Source organism: Odontesthes bonariensis, chromosome 23 (genome assembly GCF_027942865.1).
Source record: "Odontesthes bonariensis isolate fOdoBon6 chromosome 23, fOdoBon6.hap1, whole genome shotgun sequence".
NCBI classification, from domain to species: domain Eukaryota; kingdom Metazoa; phylum Chordata; class Actinopteri; order Atheriniformes; family Atherinopsidae; genus Odontesthes; species Odontesthes bonariensis.
In genome coordinates, this window is record NC_134528.1 from 18420670 (window position 1) to 18442602 (window position 21933).

Sequence of the window (21933 nt, forward strand, 5' to 3'; positions counted from 1 at the left end):
CTCAGGTTAATATCATACAGGAAAACAAACACTTTTTTTTATGAGCTGAATTTTCATTATATTATTGCCTATATATAAGGAAAAGTGTATCCAGGTGAGAATTTTGGCCACACAAATGCAAAAAGTGCCTAATCTGAGATCTTAGCAGAGTGACTTCCTGTATTTTTGTACAGTACAAATATTATAAAGGACTCTTGATCTACATCTTGGTCTGATAATATTTGCATCAGCTAAAACAACTGAGGGATTAAAGATCTCGTGACAGCATGTGTGCCTGGAATCCCAATATACCATACCAATGATCCGTAGCCTTGGCTGAGAATTTCTCATATTTCCCTCTTTCCCTTCTTTTAACAGCATTTTACACACTCAGCCATGAAAATATAGTGTATTCACGTCCTCTCCTTACAACCCAGTGATTAACACGGCTCAAGTACAAAGGGATTCACCCAAAACAAACATCAGACAACAATGCGTGGATACTGTACATGAGCTATCTGAGTTACTGACTGCTGTTGAAAGAGCTAGTTGCACACGGCTTCCGTGTGTGAATCCTTAATAGCAACTCAATAATCCAGTCTCAGAAGAGTGGGCTACATATTCCCCAGTCCTGAATGTATCATATTCAGTCAGTCAGCAGAGAAAAAAAAAAAAAAAAGAACATGTCATTTACTGTGACCTTTCAATAATCAGGGCATCACAGCACACACATCCCCATGTCTCAAAAAGCTCTCCTCAAGCTTCATAATACAACCACATCAACTAATGCTGGCTGTGTAGTGTCTGAGAGGAAGGAGGCCTGTGATGCATGTGGAGACAGCGCGTCACGAGTGATGGGGCTTTGCAGCCACACTGGGGGAGGGTAGTGCTGACTTGACCAGGCACTGCAGAGGGAGCCGGGAGGAAGGATGGAAGGAGGAGGGACTGCACATGCTCTCTCTATGACTCATACAGACACATTCTCTTCCTCACTCTTCATCTAGCCTACGGGTCACATCTGTCTTGACCCCTTTCCTCCTTCTGAGTTTTTTGGGCAGGGCCTGCACTTGCTGAAAGTCAAACAGAGGAGTGGTGGGGATTTCTCAGTTTCCCAACAGCCACCCAATAGACACAGAAACATGCACACCCGAATTGTCTCATGCCAGATTACTGCATATCACAGCTGACTGTAAAACACTCAGTGGAGTCCTGGTGCAGGCTGCAGAGATGTGTTTCAACAGCATTAATAGAAATGTCCATATTTGCAGAAGTCGCCCATCAGTTGCAGGGCTGCCTTGAAAGACAACATCCACACAATGTATATAGAAATATGAAAGAAATTAAGTATATTGGAGGATTTTCCCTATAAAAGCTTGAATATCATGAACAAAATTTTCAAACTAACACTCTCTCCATTTCCTTGCATTCCCCTATTATGAATCTATGCTTCTGCCACTGGAAGTTGGATAAGTAGATATCAAAGGGAAAGCCTGCAGCGGAGCACACCAAGAGGATGCCTGACAGGGGTGATTTTCAAAAAAGGTGAACAAAATAGAAATTATTCTCGACATAATTTTGTGGTCCAATAAGTAATTTATTTATTTTTTTCAAACTCTTAATTTTTGTGCCAGGTATGAGTTGTAACACAAATGTAATAATTTACGAATTTTGTTTAGCTTCACCCCCCTCACCCAGTCGATAATAGGTTTTGTCCGTACGGCTAGTCAGGTGATACTTTCCGCTTCGCCATTTTGTGTTGCTGCGCCGGGTATTTATCTGAAGAGTCGTGACTGTCCCGTTTACACTGTTAGTTAGGTGATCAGACGGTTCCTGCTTTACACGGTGTTTTTCTGTCCAAGTCTGTGGCCTTCGTTTAGTTCCCGTGAAGTGCGATTTTTGACTCACCAATAATAATTAACTTTGTATATTTACTTTATTTTTTATACATTATTGTGTGAGACAGAATGTCGAGCGAAAGCCCCGAATACTCACCGTTCTTCGCAGTGATGGGTGCCTCTGCGGCTATGGTGTTTAGCGGTAATTATTACACTGTTTCTTTCTTTCATCTTTAAGCTGCTTGTCGGATATATTGGTTGCTTTTGCATGGCAATAGTTCTTTACGTGTCTTTAAATCCATTAAGTTGCTTTTAATTTGATAACCGTGGTGCTTAGCTTGAAGCTCACTTGCAGCCAATCTACTAGCCTTGCTAACGTTGCAATGCTAATCTGGGCTGTCAATTATGTAGCTTTAACTTGGGCAAAGTGACTGTGGTTCATTCTAAACATTTATTTTATTCTTTGTTAGTTATTTATTTATTTTTTTTCTGCCAGACTTTATACTTCAACCCCTAACAGCAAAGACATGTTCAGGCTTGTTAACTAGCTGATGACGACTACATAAGTTAGCTTTGACGTTAGCCTCGTTCGATAATATGCTTTAACTCGAGTGAAAAGACAAGACAGGAGCTCGTGCTATTTGAGCATAATAGGGTTATATCTTGCTAAAGCAAACTGAACTTATTAGTACAGGTTCAAGGTTCTACATAGTTAGAATTTATTTAATTAAACCTTTCCCAAATTTTGTCGTTGGCTTGCTGCATTCAGCAAGAACCAAGTAAGGTTTAGTGCCATGTTTCCCACAAGATGCCTCAGAGCTTCGTGGATCGTATAAGGTTTTTAGATAATAGCTGATGAGGCGCATCTGGAACAGTTTGATACTTATTTACAGCACCAAGCAGTTATCTCAAATTGAAAGTTAAATTCACGCCGTTCCACGTTAGCTACATTACTGTATTACCACATAAGCTACTAAGTAATTTCACAACTGAAATGTGATCGAATGCTTATGATCTTTTCTTGAAATACGCTCTTTCTTACAACTTTGACTTTTGGAAACTAGGATCAGATGGTTAACTTCCTTATTGCTCAAAGGAATGACACAAGGTCACATGATTATCACATGATGAGACTTCTGACTTGGAGTTGCCATCTGGCTACTGATTTTCTGAAATGCCAATTTCAGCATGGAAGTATAAAACTGGCAGTAAATGTGTTCATAGATGATTTTTTTTTTTTTTTTTTTTAAATAAGATCAGCTTTAACACTTTGTTGTCAAGGTTTTTCTTTATAAAGTTTGAAGTCCAATAGATAGCGGACTTTGAAACTGTAGTGTTTGATAATTGTTTAAAGCTGTTCTATGAATTCTGTCCTTGTTTGCCATTTGTCCTCCTTTAATCCAAGGGAAGAGTAGCATCATATGCCCATAGTATCCCTATTACAGAAAATGCCTACATGTGATTAGCATGACCACTGTGATAGGTGCTGCTTTGATGTGAAATCAACAAGCTACATTTAATATTACAAGCTTTTCTAGACTATTTTCAAATCTCAGAAGGCATTTTCAGGTCATTATTTGAAGCATTGGAGAAATCCGAGTTATTGCCAGTTGCCATTAACATTGTAAACAAAGTAAGCAAATACTATTCATACTATCTAAATGTTCATGACACATAAAAGGCAGCAGGATCTCAAAACCATTCCTGCTCTTGTGATTAAACTAGTTTAATTACGAGTAATGGGGAAATGGTAGCATGGTTGGGGCGTCTGATGAGGCTAGCCGTAGTACTGGTCTTTGATGGTAAAGGAGTGACAGCTGGGGAATTAGCTGGTAGGGAGGGGATCATGCTGGCAGAAAGACGGGACGTGATAGCGGTGGGATGAACAGGGACACTAAATGATTCAGCTTGAGGGATCTTGCTGTGTCTTGTTGATTCATTGACATCAAAGAAGCACAGGCCACAATATCCTGTCAATTAATGTAAGCTGCACAAGCTGAGAGACTGAGGTATCAGTTCAAAGTCTGTCAGATATTTTGAGGTTGATCACAAGTCATTTAATTTCTGGCATTAATACAAGTGGATGGCTTGAAATGTCTTAATTGTTCTGGTCATGTGAGGAGGGGAGGAGTTTATTGCTCTAACCTCTAGAATCAGGTGATGCTCTGCATTGTGTTACTCGGTTGCTGATTGTGAGGACTGCTTTTGGTGATGCTTGGCCTAGAACAGGGGACACTCACAAGGTGTCCTATAAAGAACAAGTAGCACTACTCACACAATGACTTTGATGCTGCTGATTTGTTTTCTCTTTTCTATTTTATTACTGTTGTTTACTGATATGGCTTCCACTCTAAAATGTAGATCTACAGCCTGAAGAGCTGTGTAGTCATACATTGGGCTCGCTTATCATCAGTGAGCCCATTCAAAGCCTTAACCTGCGAATGGCTATACCCACACCTGAGGGCAGGCTGGAATAAAGGAGTTCAGATGCATCTGTGTTCAGCTAGTTAAACTGCATCATTTTGACCTACATTGAGTCCCCTCTCCAATTTCCTGTGCAACAGTTTGCATAGAATCGTTTCATTTTTGTTTTTCCTCATTAGTGGATATTAAAAGGTACTTTTAGTTACTTGACCTTTAAGTCATAAGAGAGGTACAACTGATGACGGCAGTGTATTTTTCTTAAATGCTCTCTACCAATCAGTGAATCTCAAAACTTCTGCAAGCAGCTATATATCTGTCCACAGCTTGCGTGCAGGTTTGAAAGACGAGTGAACAGTTTTCCAACTACAACTCATTGTTCCTGTACCTTCCTGATATTACTTCCTTAAAAGTAGGGTTTGCCTATATACTCACAATTCAGAGCTGTCAAATCTGCTGCATGGGCATTGCGCGTGCAAGATCATCCCTTGCTTGAGGCACCTCCTTCTCTGACATCACAAGACGTCACAGGGCATCCCGTATATCAAATATTCTACCGGAAGGAAAAAAAAAGAGAGGGAGCAAAAGCTCTTTACCTAAGCTGAGAGGATTAGGATTAAAACCCAGAGGTTCTGCCTGAACACCACTGCAGATGCCACGCTGCAACAAATCAAACCTTTAATCGTCAGGACAGAATGACGATGTTTAATGATGTCAGATTCTCTTTTCTGTCATCCCTCAGTGAGGCCAAGCCTATGAAGCAATAATGGATGGAGATGTGACGTTACTGACAGTGACTTATTACCTTTAATGAATGGTTTAAAAACAAAACCAGATGCTCAAAGCAAGGGATCTGTCTTGTAGCACATTTTCCTTTGCCGGTATTTTCTGTTGCTAAGTTGACTGTACATTTAGGTATAGTTTGGATTGGGTTTTATCCTCATTGGTCTACCAACAGAGTGTGTAGCATTTTCACAAAATTAAAAGTAAAGAGAAGACTATCTTCCCCTCCCTTTTGCAGGGGTTTGCAAAAACGGTGCCCAGTTGCACTTAAACAAATCTCTTTAGATGGGCAGGAGTGATTTAACCTGCACTGATGGCATCAGTCGAGCAATAAATTACCAGAGCAAGATGGGAACATGGCTGGGTGCCATGTACCCATTTGAAGATGCTGTCAGCCTCTAGATCAGCTTTGCAAAAAAGCCTTCCAGCTAGTTGTTTAGTTAACCAGCATCATGTCCAGGCTCACTGAACGCAAAAGAGGAGAAAACGAAGTGCAGGACACCAAAGGCTGTATGCAGAAGGCTTTTGCCCAAACTGATACTTAGACTTCAGATTTAACCATCGTCAGTATGTTGGCTACGAAGAGCTGAGAAATTGACCTTGTCAGGCCCTTGTTCACCAAGGCATGAGTCTTGTAGCACATTTTCCTTTACACCACACCCAGCCACATCAATAGAAATGTACAGTTTTGTACTTACTTTGTTAATATTGCCCTACAAGGTGGCTTTGTTTGGGCTGGTTATATTGGGGTTACTGTTTGCCATATTGAGATCCATTCATAAGATCTAAGGAGATCAGAGCAAGATGTGTTGAATGCTGTGTTTTTTTTGGGGGGGGGCGACGGGGGACAATGTCCCATATAAGAATGAATACACAATTATCTAATGTTATTTACATAAGAGACGTAAATATCTCGCTCATCTTACTCCGAAAGAAGAAATAACCATGTTTCTGTTCATGCACCGCTGACAAAGCAAAATCTTGTCAAACTGGCCTGTCTCTGATTCATGCTGTTGTCATGCAGATGTGTAACCACTTGTTTATAGACAGTTGATGTGGTGTATTCTGTTGATATTGTCATTTTTTTTTTTAGGTGGCTGATTATTGATTTTTCTATTTTCCTCTGCTGCTGCCATCAGACTCGTTTGATGTAGCGGTTTTCTATTCTGTGTCACAGACTAACAGAGCTAAGCTTGCTGATTGAGCTCTTTTCCCCGTTACATTGCTGTGATGCTGACCAGAGACTAGTACGATGCGCAGAGATCTCACGGCACATGTTGCAGGAGTATGATTTACCTGTTCCCAACTGAACCCATCTTGCACTGGATCGGCTCTCGGTTCTTTGTGACAGCAGTGCACTGTGTACTGAAGCAAAATTCTTTCTTTTAATCGGGGATTAAATCGGCAGCTCTCTCACAGAGGTATTGAGTGTCTGATTGAGGCAAAAAAATGTTGAACAGATGATTTTGGTTGTGTATTATCTGCACGGGTACAAACTGATTTATTTAGTTTTGACAGAAGGCAAAATCCCCTCGTGGAGACATGTTGGATTTTTTTTTTAGAGGAACAGAATCTGTGACAGTTGAAATGTTGCTCCATTGCTTGTTTTACTTCTGCTTCATGGTTCAGCTGTTTTTTTTTTTTTTCTCTTTCATACATGTATACTCCAGTTTGCTGTCCTCTGTATTTATTATCTTCCGTCTTTTCCCACTAGCTTTGGGAGCAGCCTATGGCACAGCAAAGAGTGGCACAGGTATTGCAGCCATGTCTGTGATGAGGCCGGAGCTCATCATGAAGTCCATCATCCCTGTGGTCATGGCGGGTATCATAGCCATCTACGGCCTGGTAGTAGCGGTGCTGATTGCCAACAACATCTCAGAGAAGATCACGCTTTTCAAGTGAGTTTGACCAAGTGATGACATTTGAACTCTACTTTGTTCTCTCAAAATCGTTTCTTTTCATTTTTCAACGCATCAAACACATCTCAGAGAACGACCCTTTGGTCTTATTTAGTCTGTTCTGCGTCGAAGTGGTGCAGTCCTGTCACATAGCTTCGTCATATATTGGGTCCAGTAATAAATAAACATATGTAGATCCATACAATTAAACTGACTAACATAAGAACTCAGCTTGCCCAGTTTGCTAAGATTAAGCAGTAACTGTCACTCTTATCACATCACCACACATGTTTTCAGTTCAAACTAGAGAGCTTGCTGTCTCACACTAATAATAACTCATTAGAGATGGTTCTTCTGAATATTATGTTTATGTAGTGCCGGTCCTTTTGTCCTATTTAGCTATAGTAGATTATCAATAAATGGTGATTTGTCTGGCCTCAGCAGAACTATGAAGTTGAAAGTGTTAAGTTACATTCAACTGCTGTTCAAATGCCAAAAAAAGAAGGAAAAACGTGTAGCTCGTATGTTTTGCTAACATCACTGTGATGCTTTGGGTGATGGCGCAAAGCAAGACAGAGTTTTGCTCAGAGTTTGGGATAAAAAAGTCTGAGAAAGGGAAGAGGATCGTCAAATCTGTGGCAGATTTAACAGACGAGGATCAACGGACATATTTGAGAACGCTGGGTTTAACCAGCTTTGAAGTTGTTCTTGGATCAGCCATATAAGCTAAATATTCCCGACGGAAACGGCTCTACCTGCACTGTACAGATGAAAGGTCCGTGTAAATGATTCAAAGGATACTTGTCAAATCGCTATTACATGAGAGTTCAGAGGTGACTGGCTCTCATGACACTTGTAGTACTGGTACTAAAATGATGCAGCTTTTTACTTCAAACTGATCTGCTCATGTTTGTAAATGATTATGTTTATATGTGCAACATACTGTGATTCAGTTGAATACTCTTTTGTTGTTGCAGTATTAATTCTAGTCTTTAGATGTATGAGTTGGTTTACATGTGAATCATACCAGGGTCGGTAGGCAAGCAACGATTCACTGCTCTTTGTGGTATCAGACCGATTACATTTGGAAGTACTTTCTCTGTATAAAGCCACTGGTTACATGCATGCACCACCTGAAATATTAACCCAGATCGCTCGATCATCCACATCTTTGCGATGACTAACACGCATCTGTCTCCGTAGGAGTTTCCTGCACCTCGGAGCAGGGCTGAGCGTGGGCCTCAGCGGGCTGGCAGCGGGCTTCGCTATCGGCATTGTCGGCGACGCAGGCGTGAGGGGAACAGCTCAGCAGCCGAGGCTTTTCGTGGGCATGATCCTCATCTTGATTTTTGCTGAGGTCCTGGGTCTCTATGGGCTGATCGTCGCCCTCATTCTTTCCACAAAATAAATGCCCAAACATCTCCACTACAAGATGGGTCCCATGTGTTGCTGCTGGAGAAAAGGTGTAAAACGCGCGGGAAAAAAAAAAGATTAGAAAAGAGAAATTTCTGCCATGTAAGATGAAAGAAGTTAAGGTGGAGGAAAAAAAATAATTAAAATGGCTCCACAAATATGGTCTTATCTCAACAAATGTGTACAGTTGTCCCAATTTGATAGTCAACTTGTAAATGCGCAATGTAGTGACTCGTCTGTCTTGTATGGGTGTGCGTGTGTTTAAAAAAAAAAAAAAAAAAAAAAGAAGCAAACAAAAAATCTGTATGATGAAGATTCCTTTCTTCCCTCCACTAATTTCAGGCTTTGAAGCAGCTCGGCCTCTGGTCTTGGAGAGCTGACCAAGAGAGCTTTTCTTTTCTCCTCCCCCATATCAACTCGGGAGTTGATAGAATTTCTGAATTAATTTTGAGGATCTATTTGTAAAGAGAAATGTGTATGGACTTACGTTTTTTTTTTTCCACTGATTTTATTTATAAGAAAATTGTTCTTTGAACTGTCAAATGCAGCAAAAGTCTAATTGTTCAGGATATATACATATATAAATACATACAGACATAAATATCTATATAGATAGATTTAATGCACTGTGGGTGTATTGTGATAAGTGGTTGGAATTCCTCTGGATGTAATTCTCGGTTTAATTAAGATTGCCTTTAGTAAGTTGCTGGTGGAGTGGGAGTTTCGTGTGTAGCTGTATTCTAATCATTACGCAAACATTTTCAAACTTCAGTGTTTTTCCTGTAGTACTGCTGTTTGCATTAAAGGTGTGTGTGCCCCGTGTCGGGTCTCACATGTGTAATTTCCACATTTCATCTCCTCTCCATCTTATTCACGCCCTTCTGTTTCCACCTGTGGCTGTGCTTCCTCTTCTCTCTTCCTCATTCCAGTCACTCAAAGCCCGCACGGTGTTCGCTGCCGTTGGGAACACGGACCGGCTGAGCAGGCTCGTTTCAGAAAGTGCAACCCAGATCGAAAAGAGCCTTTCGTGTCGGCGAGATTTAAAAAGGCATCGTTTGTAGATCGGTTCATTCAAAGAATGGACCAGATTTGATCTGGAGTTTGTTTTCTGAGAATGGAACTGCTGACTGATGCATTTTTTTTTTTTTTTTTTTTTTTCCTTCTGTACAAGCACTGGTATTGAAGTTGTCCTCGTGTGTCAACGTGAGCATTTTCACGATTAAAGAAGATTCCAACATAGTTTTGACTGATTCTAAACGCAAAAGGTAGCCTAGTGTTTCCAGTACTGCATTGTTTACTCACCAGAAGAGGGAAAAGAAAAAAAGTAGGTCGAGTTGTCGTTTTACGCCATTAATCTGTTACATTCTGTGATGAGAGCTGCCTGTCCTCACATGCGTGTATTGTGCTGTGAGCAGCTTCTGACTTGAAAGAACACAACTCAAACATGACTGCTACGTGCTTTATGTTTATAAAAGAACAAGCGGACAACACTACCAAACAGTGATTAACTGCACTATGAGGCTTTAATATAAACTCAATCTGTTTCAAGGCTTTTGAGCAGAGTCTGACAAATGCTGCTGATGGCGCTGAACGTGGCGCTGTCAGGAAATGACTGTGTGAAGTCTTTGCCCTCCTCTATGCTGGCGCTGAGGAGAGGATCCAAGGGCACAGAACCTGAAATGAAAAGAAAGCTGACTGAGCCAATCTGTGGTGCCACTTACTTCCACATTATCACACAGTTAAATCAAGTGTGTTGGAGTATTATTTGAAACACTCTCCAGCTGACAGTGCTTTTCTCAGCAGGCTTAAACTGTGCATCACTGTCGAATAGAGCAGGCCTTTTCTCTGCCACAGGGTGAGTTGAATCATCCACATCATTACTCAAAAGATTAATCTACATGTGACCACTGAGAGAAACCGTTAAGTAACCTATTTATTCCACCAAGAATCACCAATTCGGATATAGTCTCCTCCAGCAACTTATTTTATACCCACTGCTGCAGCAGACTCTGGATCAGCCATTTTAGCAACATGACTGACGCAAATGCAACCGGAGGGATGACTGGCGAGTGAAGTATTGTGTGCGTCCGCTGCACCGCGACACCTTGTGGCTGTGTGTAGACACTGCAAGAGGTGCAGGTCAATCAGTCTCACCTAGGAACTGTGATCCGGTCAGTTTGGCCAGCTCTTCTCCACCACCCTTTGAGAATATATTGCTGCACTCCTACAGAAGACAATAAAAACGGATTTTTGTTTTTAGAAAAATCACCTGACTACATTGACCTTTGTCACAAGTTTTGGTTAATAATTCAAAATTCAATGCGTGAAATGTGATTTTTTAATTTATTTTTATTTATTTTATATAAGGTCTCTTAAAGGTTTACTTACAGAACAATGTGGACAAACGAAGCCACTCATGTTCTCCACAATGCCCAGTATCCGGACACCTGTCTTCTTACAGAAAGTGATTTCTCTTCTCACATCCCCAGTTGATACTGCCTGTAGCCAAGACAAGAGAGATTTCAGTAGAAGGTAATTAACCTGACTCTCTTTTGTAAATCTCAGCAACCTTGTTATGTATACAGATGACCGGAATGAGAACGACACCTTTTCATTTCCTCTTTCATATCACTAAATAGCATATGGGTGAAAAGGTAACTCGATCAGCAAAACAGGTGCAGAACTCTCCCCTTGCTGCATCACCCATATCGTGCTTCATTCAGACTTCCTCTTCTTTCTTCCACCTTTTGCACACTTCTGTCTACAACTACTGTTTACCTGAGGTGTGGTGACCAAAACGGCTCCATCCACTCTGTGCTTTTTGAGGTTTTCTAGTACAGCCAAATGCTCATCAGACGTCCCAGGTGGCGTGTCCACCAGCAGCACATCCAGCTCCCCCCAGGCTACATCTGACACAAACTGGCCAATCAAAGCTGTCGAACAGATCCAATCAGAAACGGGGAGAACACTGAGCACAAAAGTTGAAGAGCAAAACACGCAACATGGCGGTTTGTGTTTTTGGAAAATCTGCATCAAAAGGCTTTGAATTACATTCAAAAGTCATCTCTACAGGCCAGTTTCTGCCACACTGAACTACAGGCGTCACTGAAACTACAACATAGTTACCCCCAAGAGCTCGTTATAAAGAAACTGAGCGCACATTTGCTCTATTACTACTATACATTGAGAGCAGCGCAACTTTCATACTTGCAAAAGCATTAGAATAGCATTTTAGAATGTGATTGGCTCACTTATGACTGCCTGTACCTGGCACAAATCCAGATTAAATGAGAAAAACTGACCAGAGCCCTATAGATAAATTACATATCCGTCAATGTAAGTCTGACCGACCTTTTCTAATGACCCCCCCCCCCTCTCCATAAGATAGCTCCATAAGATGGTTTTAGATTGCACAAAACAAAACAAAAGTAGTATTATAGATGTGAACACCTTATTTACTTGACAAATATAGTCTCCAATTGTACTGTATACCTGCTTTCTTTGGTCCCCTCCACACCACTGCTTCATCTGGGTCCTCCAGTAGGAAACCAATGGACATAAGGGCCAGAGTCTTTTGGGCATCAGTATAGACGGGCACCCATCCTGAGTCACACTGGTGCACATCAGGCCGGCTTATACTGAGCATTCGGGGGATACTGGGCCCACAGAGGTCAACATCCAGGATGCCAACCTGATGACCGTGAAGTTTTGTTAATAGGTTGCTGAACTTGTCTGTTTGACATATCTGCATCAAAACACTCGGTTACTGAGCACGGGGAGAGACAAAACTGCTCACCTTCTTGCCGGCATGCCTGAGGGCGAGGGCTAACTCTGTGGTGATGGTGCTCTTTCCCACGCCTCCCTTCCCTGACAGCACCAACACAACATGCTTGACTTGAGCCAAGCTCCCATCTCACGTGAAAAGGAGGGAGGGGGGGGGGGGGAGTGGGTTACATCATCATGAGCGTAACAGATTGAAAAAAAAAAAAAATGACGAAATTGATAGGTCACATGTGGAGGAAATGTCGCAGCTCGTGAAGGGAATCACGAGTCCACAAGATTAACACTGGTTAGCGAGTCATGGTTAACATAAACATCTCTGTGAAATCTATTTTCTAACGGTAACGTCCCTGAGGACATGTGTATGTATTAGTCGGCTCTTGTTTGTTTTGTCTGAGATACATCTAGATCTGCGGATCTACGCAGTGGCAGAGCTTATGCGGAGTTCCAGTTAGCTTGTGCTAACAAGTTGGCGAAGTTCACCATCAGCTGCCACTTCTTATCATAAAGGTAGTTCGCTAATGTAAGAATGAACAAACAACCGAAAACGACTAATGTTTCATTCGTTTCTTCTCTCACCAGTAGTTTCCACCTACCATTATTCTCTTCCATATTTCAGACTTCGAACTACAACATGCACACGGTAAGTAGACAACAACTTCCGTATTGTCAAGCACCAAGTCCCGCCTCTTTAGTAACTCAACCAATCGGCCAAAGGGACGAATTTTGGTGCATTCAAGTGCACTACAAACAGTAATGTTATCAGAGTTTGACTGTTTTTTTTTTTGGACATTAATAATCGGAGCGACAGGAAACCAATCGTCCGAAATCCTTTTCTTTACACATTTGACTCTGGCAGAAATGTGCAGCTGTTTAGATACAGCTACCCCCATAAGATGTAACAAAGTATATTAACAAGAGCTCCTCCTCTGTGCAGGTTGTATCCAATAAGAGCTCCATGAGGGCGCGGCGGAGTTCTGTTTACTTCCATCTTGCTGAGAAGTTGGACAGAGTGGAAACTGAAGCTGTCACGCAGACGGATATAGAGGCATGCTGGTATTTAGATGAGCCATTGCAAGACAGTGTATAGGAAGACTACTGTAAGGTAAGGGCATATTCTAGTGGCTCTCAAGATAGATACAGCACTGTTATAATGTGCTCCACGTTGTTTTAGTATGAAGCAACAACGACGCGGGCATTTGCGTAGAGATGACTTTATGGAGATTTAGGCGCCCAGTGGATAATATTACTAAGAAGTTAGAAGTAATTATAGAGGTATAGTATTCGTGCGCTGACTTGGTGAATGGATGATATTCCAGAGCATGCAAGTTGAGAGATGGGTTTAGCGCCACACACACTTCCGTTATCTTTATGTTTTAAACACCCAGAGCGGACTGAATTCATATAATATCCATCAGCACATTGATAAACAAGATGCTGTGGTTTGTCCTGATCTCCAAGTGATGCATTCACAGTATGTAGGGTAAGGCCCAATTATAATGAGGACTGCTCTAGACTAACTAATCTAAATTCAAGGCAATCAGCTGTTGCAAAGCAGCAACCAGCTGCCGTCTTCAGCGCCGGCATTAACTGAGCGGAGACATGCCATGAGGAGGAACGGGGTGCTAAGGAAATAGAGACATATAGACTTGGATACGTTTCAAACAGTCATCTACAAATTATTATGGTATAAAAGTCTATTATACAATAAGTGAGCTGCTTTCTTGTCTCTTTTCTTTGATCTGTCACCCAATGATAATGGTTGCTGCAAGTGAGGCAATTGTTTGCAGTGATAAAGTGTTTATACCCAGCAAACCCATTAGTCGGCTGTTTTGGTTGAATAAATCAGCAGTTACCTGGTTTCCAGGTTTAAAAAGGTGGGAAGAAGTACCTGAAAATAACCCTCAAAGAATTTTCTACTTTGTGGGTGTTTCTTGCTCTTTGTTATGATGGAAGCAGCTCATCATTTTCTGTCACATTGAGTCATGATATGGCATAGGATGTAAAAGGTTTGATTTATTTATTATTTTGACATTGAGTGGTGTGACCTGCTTAGGCAGCTGCTGCAGCAAACAGACGTGGAAAAGCAGAGGTCGGGTTTAAAGGTTTAGCACGTGCATAGATACACTTCCATATGCCCACTGTGACATATGGGGCAGATAGAAATAGGAGTAGTAGCACAACGGCTAAGTCTGTTGGTTATTAGGAACATTTCCCCATAAGGGTGTTATGCCGTGAGGGCTGGGAAGGGAGGTTGAGTGAACACTGAACAGATTGTTGAACTGACCTACTTTAAGTTCCCTGACAGGTTTGTGAGACGTCTAAAAAAACAAAAAACATGAATAATATGAGCACTAATTCACAGCCTTTCATAGCACCTTGCATGATTTGTGTGTGTGTTATCTGTGCAGCTTCATGTTTTAATTTGTTTGATTTTGTGGTCAGGCTCAGTTAAATCAGTTTGCTGTTAATTCAGTCTAAAATATGAAGGGATTTCATCTCTCCCCTTTGAATATAACTCATTAGGCTTGGAAAGTGTGTCCCCAAATAACGTGTGTATCAGAAATCAAAGATTGAATCTGATGTAAGCCAACAAGGCTTTACTGGCCATATATAATTTTTAAAAAAAGAACATGGCCTCCTTCACGTTTTCCAGCTTGTCATCAGGTCTTGTGTTGGCTGTCCGCAGAGCTGCCATGCTGAGAAGAAGCAGGAACGGCGAAGCTCGACATTTGGCCTGGAGTGGAACACGGCAGGAGGCAGATATCATGGCCTCAGTCCAGACATCCGACAGAGAAGAGTGGGAGAGCCAAACGGTGACACAGGTTAGATGCTGGAGCTTTGCAAGTAAAATTAGGGACGGAAATGGGATAAACATGGTGGTGTTGGTTAAAACAAGAGGATATGGAGTCATGGGAAAGTCGGGTTAAAGGAATGTTTGGTATAATTGTTGCTGGGCCATGAGAGATAGTTGAATCCAGTGTTTGCATCATCGAAACAAGTGACACAATAAAATAGAGGCCATCACCCCATGAAAGATGATATTCTAACTAGAGGACCGGTAGTTTTCCACAAGAGCTGACCTCGTGTGTGTGAGACATGCTCCAAAGGCAAGCAGAGGAGGTCCAGTATTTTTGGAAGGCTTCTAATTTTACTTACTAGCACACATGACTTCTCGCTCCAATAAGAAACACAAACCTTTTAGGGATAAGACGAGCTTGATGAGTCTTTAAAAACCTGTCTCAATGACAGAAGAGTTCACATTTTCATATTTAGACTGTAGACTGTAACACAGCAAAAATGTTGATCTTCCATTAAGGCTTATATCTTTGGTGGCCGTTAGCAGAGACATAAAGGTTTCATGGTTGCCCGAGGAATTGCAGAAACTTAAATATGCTAGAATGAATTCCTTTCCTCGCTACTGAGCCAAGGCCTCTGGATCATGGCATCCTCTGTGGACTTACAAAGTGCCGTTTGTGTCAACCAGATCAGCAACTTGGAGTCGGAGGTGGATTACCTGGCCAGGTCCCAGACTGTCTCTGTAGAGGTGGCCTTGCCCACCACGGCACCAGTAATGGGGGAGTCTTTCTGCCAATGTGAGCGGCAGGAGGAGCTCAGCCCCGGTTTCAGTGCCACCGGTGACTGCCTCTGTGGGGAGGAGGAGCAGGGTGAGTAAAAGCTAATGAATATAGTGACACACCATGTGAACACAGCTGGTTTTTATACAAACAACATTGTGAGAACAGTATTTTGCACAGCTTATTATAGGAGCATATTCCATCTCGGTTTGACATGATTCGAAGACAAACTCCTATGTGGGTCAAAGAGACACCGATTGTACAAACGTCTTGTCGCATAAAAGTGAGCTAAATTCTTCACAAATCTCTTTTTTTCCTTATATTACACTCTCTTGGTACAGATTATGAATTTGTTCATTCCTGTTTGCCCCAGTGTGCCATGTTGTTGGCACAGACTCTTTTTTTTTACATTTAAATCCTGGTAGACATACACTTAAAGAGGTAAAACACTGATAAGTATGACATGTACCACTTTCAACATTCCGTTTATTCATGTCATAAAGTAAAGTGCAGGCAGTTTACTCTTGGCTAATTTATTGCACAATAATAAAAGTAATGACTGTGCACGGGAAGAAGGAGGTGCATGCGGCTTATTTCGTGATCTTCCTTGTTCAAACAAGTTTGGAAATAGATGCAAAAGTAAGCAAGCAAAGAGAGAACATGTTACACAAGCAATCTCTACATGAGATATATCAGGGTCATATAATTACAGATAGAACTCTAGTTTTAATGAAAGGCTGATGTTTCTATGTACAACAACCTGCATTCATACATAAAAACATAGTTAAAATCATTCCCGTTATCTACAGACAACAAAGAATATTTTCTAAAGAGAGGTACAGATGGACCTCACCTGTTAGTTCCTCTGTGTAATTTGACGGGTTCAGCCGCCCATACAATATTGTTACTGAAGATACTGTATATGGGAAAGGATGGATCCAAGAATAAACTTTCATCACCTAACTGTTTTTGGTACCTGTTGGAGCCATCAGGGCAGAGCTTCTAGTAAACTGTAAAATCACAACTGATCTGTTGCTTCATGCACGGTGTGCTTCCAGTTTTTGACTGGGTGTGGGATGAGCGCCGCAAGTCCTCTGGATCCTTCCTCAGCTGTGACGACAGGAAGGTGACCTTTCACACAGACTACAGCTGCGGCACCGCTGCTATCCGTGGCAATAAGGAACTTTCCGAAGGCCAACACTACTGGGAAGTGAAGATGACTTCTCCTGTTTATGGTACAGATATGGTGAGTAGCAGTTCTTTAAACATTGCTGAGATTGCATGAGAATTTATCTGAACATATCTAAACTGAATGAATCATCAACTAAGTTCCTGTAACAATTAATGTCTTTGCTTTTCATGCTTTGGTTATCTTGCTTGCGTGGGGTTTTTTTTGGTGTAGATGGTGGGGATTGGTACTTCAGAGATGAACCTGGACAAGTTCCAATACAGCTTTGGCAGTCTGCTGGGCCATGATGAGGACAGTTGGGGGCTCTCCTACACAGGTAAGGGGATATTCTTTTAAACTTGTTTTCCCTTTGATAATTAGCGGTTTGAAGCTAATTTGTTTGTGTTTAAAGGTCTGCTCCAGCACAAAGGGGACAAAGTGAAGTTCTCCTCTCGCTTCGGCCAAGGCTCTATCATAGGAGTGCACCTGGACACGTGGCATGGCACCCTGACCTTCTACAAGAATCGCCACCGCATAGGTGTGTTTTTCTGCATTTCATTGCCTTTTTAAAACAGCATTGTAGTTATATTCCTGCTTCTTCTTTTCCTTTGTTTATTTATTTTCAAAATTCTGATGCATTTTCATCCTTCAAACTCCCTTGCTAACAGGCGTTGCTGCCACCAGGCTGCAGAATAAGAAGTTCTACCCCATGGTGTGCTCCACGGCAGCTAAAAGCAGTATGAAGGTGATCCGTGCCTGCTACACACCCACCTCCCTGCTGTACCTTTGCTGTGCTCGGCTGCGCCAAATGTTGCCCTCCTGCCCCGACGTGGTCGACGCCCTGAAACTCCCCCCAGGCATGCGCAACCTCCTCCAGACCCAGCTGGGCTGGGTCTTCATCCTCGAAAGCAGCCCGGAAACCTCGGAGCTGGAGAAACACTCGCCTGAGAGTGTCCCCGAGGACATGAGCCTGCCTTCAAGCCCCAGCCCAGTCCCAAGCCCTGTATCTGCTCTGAGTGCCTGCGCCGGCTTATTCACTGAAACAGACTCATACCACTGCCCCTGTCACACAACACCTCAGACTCACTACACAACTTGCCATTGCCCTCCAACTCCTCCAAGCAGCGACTATGACAGCTGCTGCTCAGAGCCAGAGGATTATCAGTGCAAAAGATGTCGCTGGACATGACGTGGGTGTTCAGATGCTTAAAAGTGTTTGGGGGGGAGAAAAAAAAAGAAGTTATTTCAACACTGCCACTAAGGTCTCCTCTTATCAGTGTGGAGATAAAAGCAACCTTCTCTTTTAATCAACATTTGAGTGGATCATTGCATCTTTTGTTGTGTCCAAACAACTTTAAAGGAGTACGTAATGTGAGACCTTTAGTGCTGTTCTGAGTCGATATTCTCATTTTAGCCCATTTCTTTTGTTCGGCAAATAAGGGTTATGTTATACTTCGATTTTTTTTTTTTCATCGTTTTAACATGCCAGTCACTCCCCTGCTTCTAAAGCAGATTTAACTGTAACAAACATTTCTTTTTAAAAAGAAGAAGAAATAGGAGTGTGAAATCTTATATTCTCAGGGATAGACTCCAGGAGGACAGGAGCAGCTTTTTGATACTCTGAAATAGACCTTTTGTAAGTATTTTGTAATCAGTCTTTGGCCTGAGAATCAGCTGTGGTTGTGTTGTTGCTTTCGTGCGGATTTGCTACTCAGCAGTGTTTTTCTATTTGCAGTCACCCTTTTGATTATGAATTTCTTACTCGGGCAATTCTGTAAAATAAAACAAAAACTTACTGAAAACTCTATTGCACCACCTTTTTAATACACACCTGTTCATGCATAAACACACAATCTAGCTTATGAAACTCTCTCAATCAAAATATGATACATTTTGTTTACATAGCAAACATTTATTTACATAATTACAACTCATAAATATATGTATATTTGTATATCTATCCACTTCTTTGAATCTGTGCATGTAGAGCTTTCCTGAAGAGTGAACATATATCTTAGGCACAATTTTAGCTTCAACATATTAGCCGCCAGTGGTGACAAGTTGTCATTACAACCCAGATTTCTTTCTTGCCAACATCCATAAATCCCATTCTCACGTGGGCATATTAGTCCAGGACCAGCTGAGGATTCTGGGCTGTGAAGCATCGGTAGATTCTGGCTGATATCTCCGGCCCAATGCGTCTCTCTTTGCCGCCAGTATTCACCAGAAGACCAGCCAGCATCCCTTTCCTCTCCTCCTCTGATCCCAAGTTTTGGTAAGCCTAAAAACAGTGCATTTAAATGGGACAATTATAGCTATTCTTCTGTGCACAAGTTCTGCAGGACCATTCTGAGGGTGAGCCTGACGTCTACCTGCAGCAGCAGCTGCGGAGACTGGTAGGAGGCGATCACAGTGGAGGCCACTGCAGAGCTGACTCTGTTCAGCTGCTGGATCTGCCTGCTCCACACCTGAATCAGCCCTGAGCCGTCCCACTCTACCCGAGCCCCGCTGGCCCACGAACCGTCCACACAGAAGGGCAGCTCTGACCGCTCCGTCAGGAGCCTGCGGGGAGAGTAAACAGATGCTAGTTTGTCTGTTTCTTTAGCGCAGAACTCGGGCTTATTAGGCAAACGGTGAGGGAACCTAATGAGGACCGCGGTGGTGGCATACTTGAAAGGGCGTTTTGACAAAGCCTTTGTGACGGCACACACGTGGTCAGTGACATCCTGCCAGCCATCCAGGAACACCAGGGAGATATTCTTGTAGAGCTGGAGGTACACGAGCACCTAGAACGAGTTTGGATGCAAGAAAGAACACATCAACCCTCTGCGACATACAAGAGAAGGATAACACTCCTACAAAATGACCAAGGAAGACCAACCCTGCTGAACAAGTAGCCATTCACTGTGCACTGACCTCCTGAATGTCCACATTTCTCAAGCCTAATTTGGATTGTAGCATCTCTTCCGGTAAACACTCTCCACAACCCTTTGTCCTGTTGTGAAAGAAAACCATTATTGTCCAAATGAAAGCCAATACAGCGTAAGTGTTTGATCGCTACAGAACTGAGTGAATCCAGAACACAAATAACCATTCAAGGCAACAAACAAATTAATAGATAAACCAACTCGAAAAGCTTAATGTGATGAATAGATGCACAAAGAAGTACAAAAAGTGGCAAAAGTGCATCTGTATACAAAGATTACTGAAAAGCCAAAGATTAAAATGGTAAACCTCGATTGAATAACTAGCTAAATAAGTACCTGAATCTAAATCTAATGGCCACTGACAGACACACAGACCTGTGATCTGGCACACAGTCCGTTACCAACAGACTGACCAGTTTGTTGGCGTCCCGGTTCAGAAGCTCCAAAAGAGGACTCAGGACAGCCCCCATCCCCCTCTCCTCCTCCTCGCTGTCCAGGATCTGCAGCGCAGAATCATGACATAAGCTGCTCGTTACAGAGCAAAGCCGCAGAATCATCAGAGGCTTCATTAGGTGTGACTTTAGAATGAGGGTTACTTTTTTCACAGAGACCACTATGTCCATGAAGTCCGTCAAAGTCAGGACCACAATCACTTGCTCTTCCTCCACAGTGACCTGGCCTTGCTCTCCCTGCTAAAGTCAAAATATTAATGGTTAACTGGGGGGGGGGACAAAGAAGCTGTCAGGAGAAATGCAGCAAATGTTAAGGCAGAATATCACAACCTACTCGAATATACAAAATCCTCTGACGGATATTCTCAAAATATCTACAGAGAGAGCCCAAGCAGTCAAAATGATTTTTTTTTTTTAGGAATGCAGGTGGATTTAGAGGCTGGGCATTCTTGGAAAAGAAGCCTACCTGAGGCGAGTCTCTGGTCCAGGTGATGCTGTGAGTGAGCTCCTGATTTTCAATGTGAAACCTCCACTCCAAGCTTGCCAGAGTGTCCAGCAAGATGTCCGAGTCATGCTGCTGCAGAAGAGCTGCAGAAGCAAAAGTTCATGTTGAAAAACTTTGTGCACTCCCTCATACCTATTGTGGAAATCATCTTCAGTGTTTAGCTTCAATTTAGATCATCTCAACAGTCATGAAGCCCAATAAAGCATTTCGCTTGAGAAGTTTTGCTGGCATCTGTCTGCTTTTAAAAGGGGATCAGAGGAAAGATACTTTAACTTAGTGCATAAAGTTTAAATCAGTTATATGTTATGTCTTTTGTCAGACTTGTAAAGCTAAAGCTTATTCGATTCCAAGGAGCTGCCACCAATGATAATTAATTAAGTAATATAATTAAAACTTTAATTAAGTTGGCAGCATCTACCTGGATCTACACAGACAGTCAGGGACCTGATGTAGTTCTCCGGCCGGAGACTCTTGAGGTTCTCGGCGGCCTCTCTCCTCCTCTGCTGCTCCCGTCTCCTCTCCTCTTTCTCATTGGCCTTGGCTGCTCTCTGTCTATCTCTTGCCTCTTTCCTCTCCTTAGCTTTCTGTCTGTCTGTCTCTATCTCCTCCTTGGTGCGGCGTTTTCGTGCAGGACTTGGCGTGCAGGAGCCATCTGGCTGCGGAGCTGACAGGACGCTGGCTTGACTAGATTCCGCCTTCGTTGGTGATGGGAGAGTTTTGCCCTTTTCTGAACTCTCAGCCTCTCCATCTTCCTTGCTGACTGTTGTTATTTGGTTGCTAACATCTCGGTTTAAACTGAGTTTTGATTCGGCCTCGCTGTCCTCTGATTCGGATATTTCCCACGTTTTTGCTCTGCGCAGGACATACATTTCGCATCCTGAAGACAAATAATTCAGTCCATGCACTGCAAACGGGCACTTCTTAAAAGTCGAGGTGGAACAGCAGTGTTTGTGGAACCGTAATGGTGTCCGCCGAGGGACAATTCACTCAAAACGCGCTGTATATTGTGATTTTGATTAGCATGAAAGAAAAAAAAAACCTCACAAAGTCAACCCTTTTACTCTTTCCAATCAACTCAGTTTAATAGTAGATTAATTATTTTTGCTTGAGACAACAGAAGGCGAAAGCAGACAACAGCTGTCACCAGGTGGACAACAAACCAGATTAAACATCAGTTGTTTAACGGATTAGTCT

The 21933-nt window shown here is 42.3% G+C and overlaps 4 protein-coding genes across 6 annotated transcripts; 2 read left to right on the forward strand and 2 right to left on the reverse strand.

Annotated features, from left to right (window-relative positions):
* Positions 1-1730: 1730 nt before the first annotated feature.
* atp6v0cb (ATPase H+ transporting V0 subunit cb) lies at positions 1731-9178 on the forward strand. Its single transcript, XM_075458060.1, has 3 exons — positions 1731-2016; positions 6733-6916; positions 8120-9178. Exons 1-3 carry the CDS (start codon positions 1944-1946, stop codon positions 8322-8324), a joined length of 462 nt encoding a protein of 153 aa, XP_075314175.1. The 5' UTR covers positions 1731-1943; the 3' UTR covers positions 8325-9178.
* A 649-nt stretch (positions 9179-9827) lies between these two features.
* Positions 9828-12807, reverse strand: nubp2 (nucleotide binding protein 2 (MinD homolog, E. coli)). Its single transcript, XM_075458059.1, has 7 exons — positions 12706-12807; positions 12126-12241; positions 11822-12020; positions 11108-11262; positions 10718-10828; positions 10484-10553; positions 9828-10003 (listed from the first exon to the last, which is right to left on the reverse strand). The coding sequence occupies exons 1-7, from the start codon at positions 12719-12721 to the stop codon at positions 9864-9866; spliced, it is 807 nt and encodes a 268-aa protein (XP_075314174.1). The 5' UTR covers positions 12722-12807; the 3' UTR covers positions 9828-9863.
* On the forward strand, positions 12324-18127 carry spsb3b (splA/ryanodine receptor domain and SOCS box containing 3b). Its single transcript, XM_075458058.1, has 8 exons — positions 12324-12752; positions 13047-13214; positions 14799-14934; positions 15597-15777; positions 16746-16933; positions 17090-17192; positions 17268-17393; positions 17524-18127. The coding sequence occupies exons 2-8, from the start codon at positions 13174-13176 to the stop codon at positions 18042-18044; spliced, it is 1296 nt and encodes a 431-aa protein (XP_075314173.1). The 5' UTR covers positions 12324-12752; positions 13047-13173; the 3' UTR covers positions 18045-18127.
* A 545-nt stretch (positions 18128-18672) lies between these two features.
* Positions 18673-21693, reverse strand: eme2 (essential meiotic structure-specific endonuclease subunit 2). 3 transcript variants are annotated; one of them, XM_075458056.1, is made up of 8 exons: positions 21158-21693; positions 20701-20822; positions 20379-20471; positions 20119-20282; positions 19772-19850; positions 19526-19641; positions 19228-19417; positions 18673-19136 (listed from the first exon to the last, which is right to left on the reverse strand). In XM_075458056.1, exons 1-8 carry the CDS (start codon positions 21606-21608, stop codon positions 18981-18983), a joined length of 1371 nt encoding a protein of 456 aa, XP_075314171.1. In that variant the 5' UTR covers positions 21609-21693; the 3' UTR covers positions 18673-18980. The 3 variants fall into 3 exon arrangements, with proteins under 3 accessions (XP_075314171.1, XP_075314172.1, XP_075314170.1); XM_075458057.1 differs by having other exon boundaries at positions 20158-20282; positions 20379-20474; XM_075458055.1 differs by having other exon boundaries at positions 20379-20474.
* Positions 21694-21933: the final 240 nt, after the last annotated feature.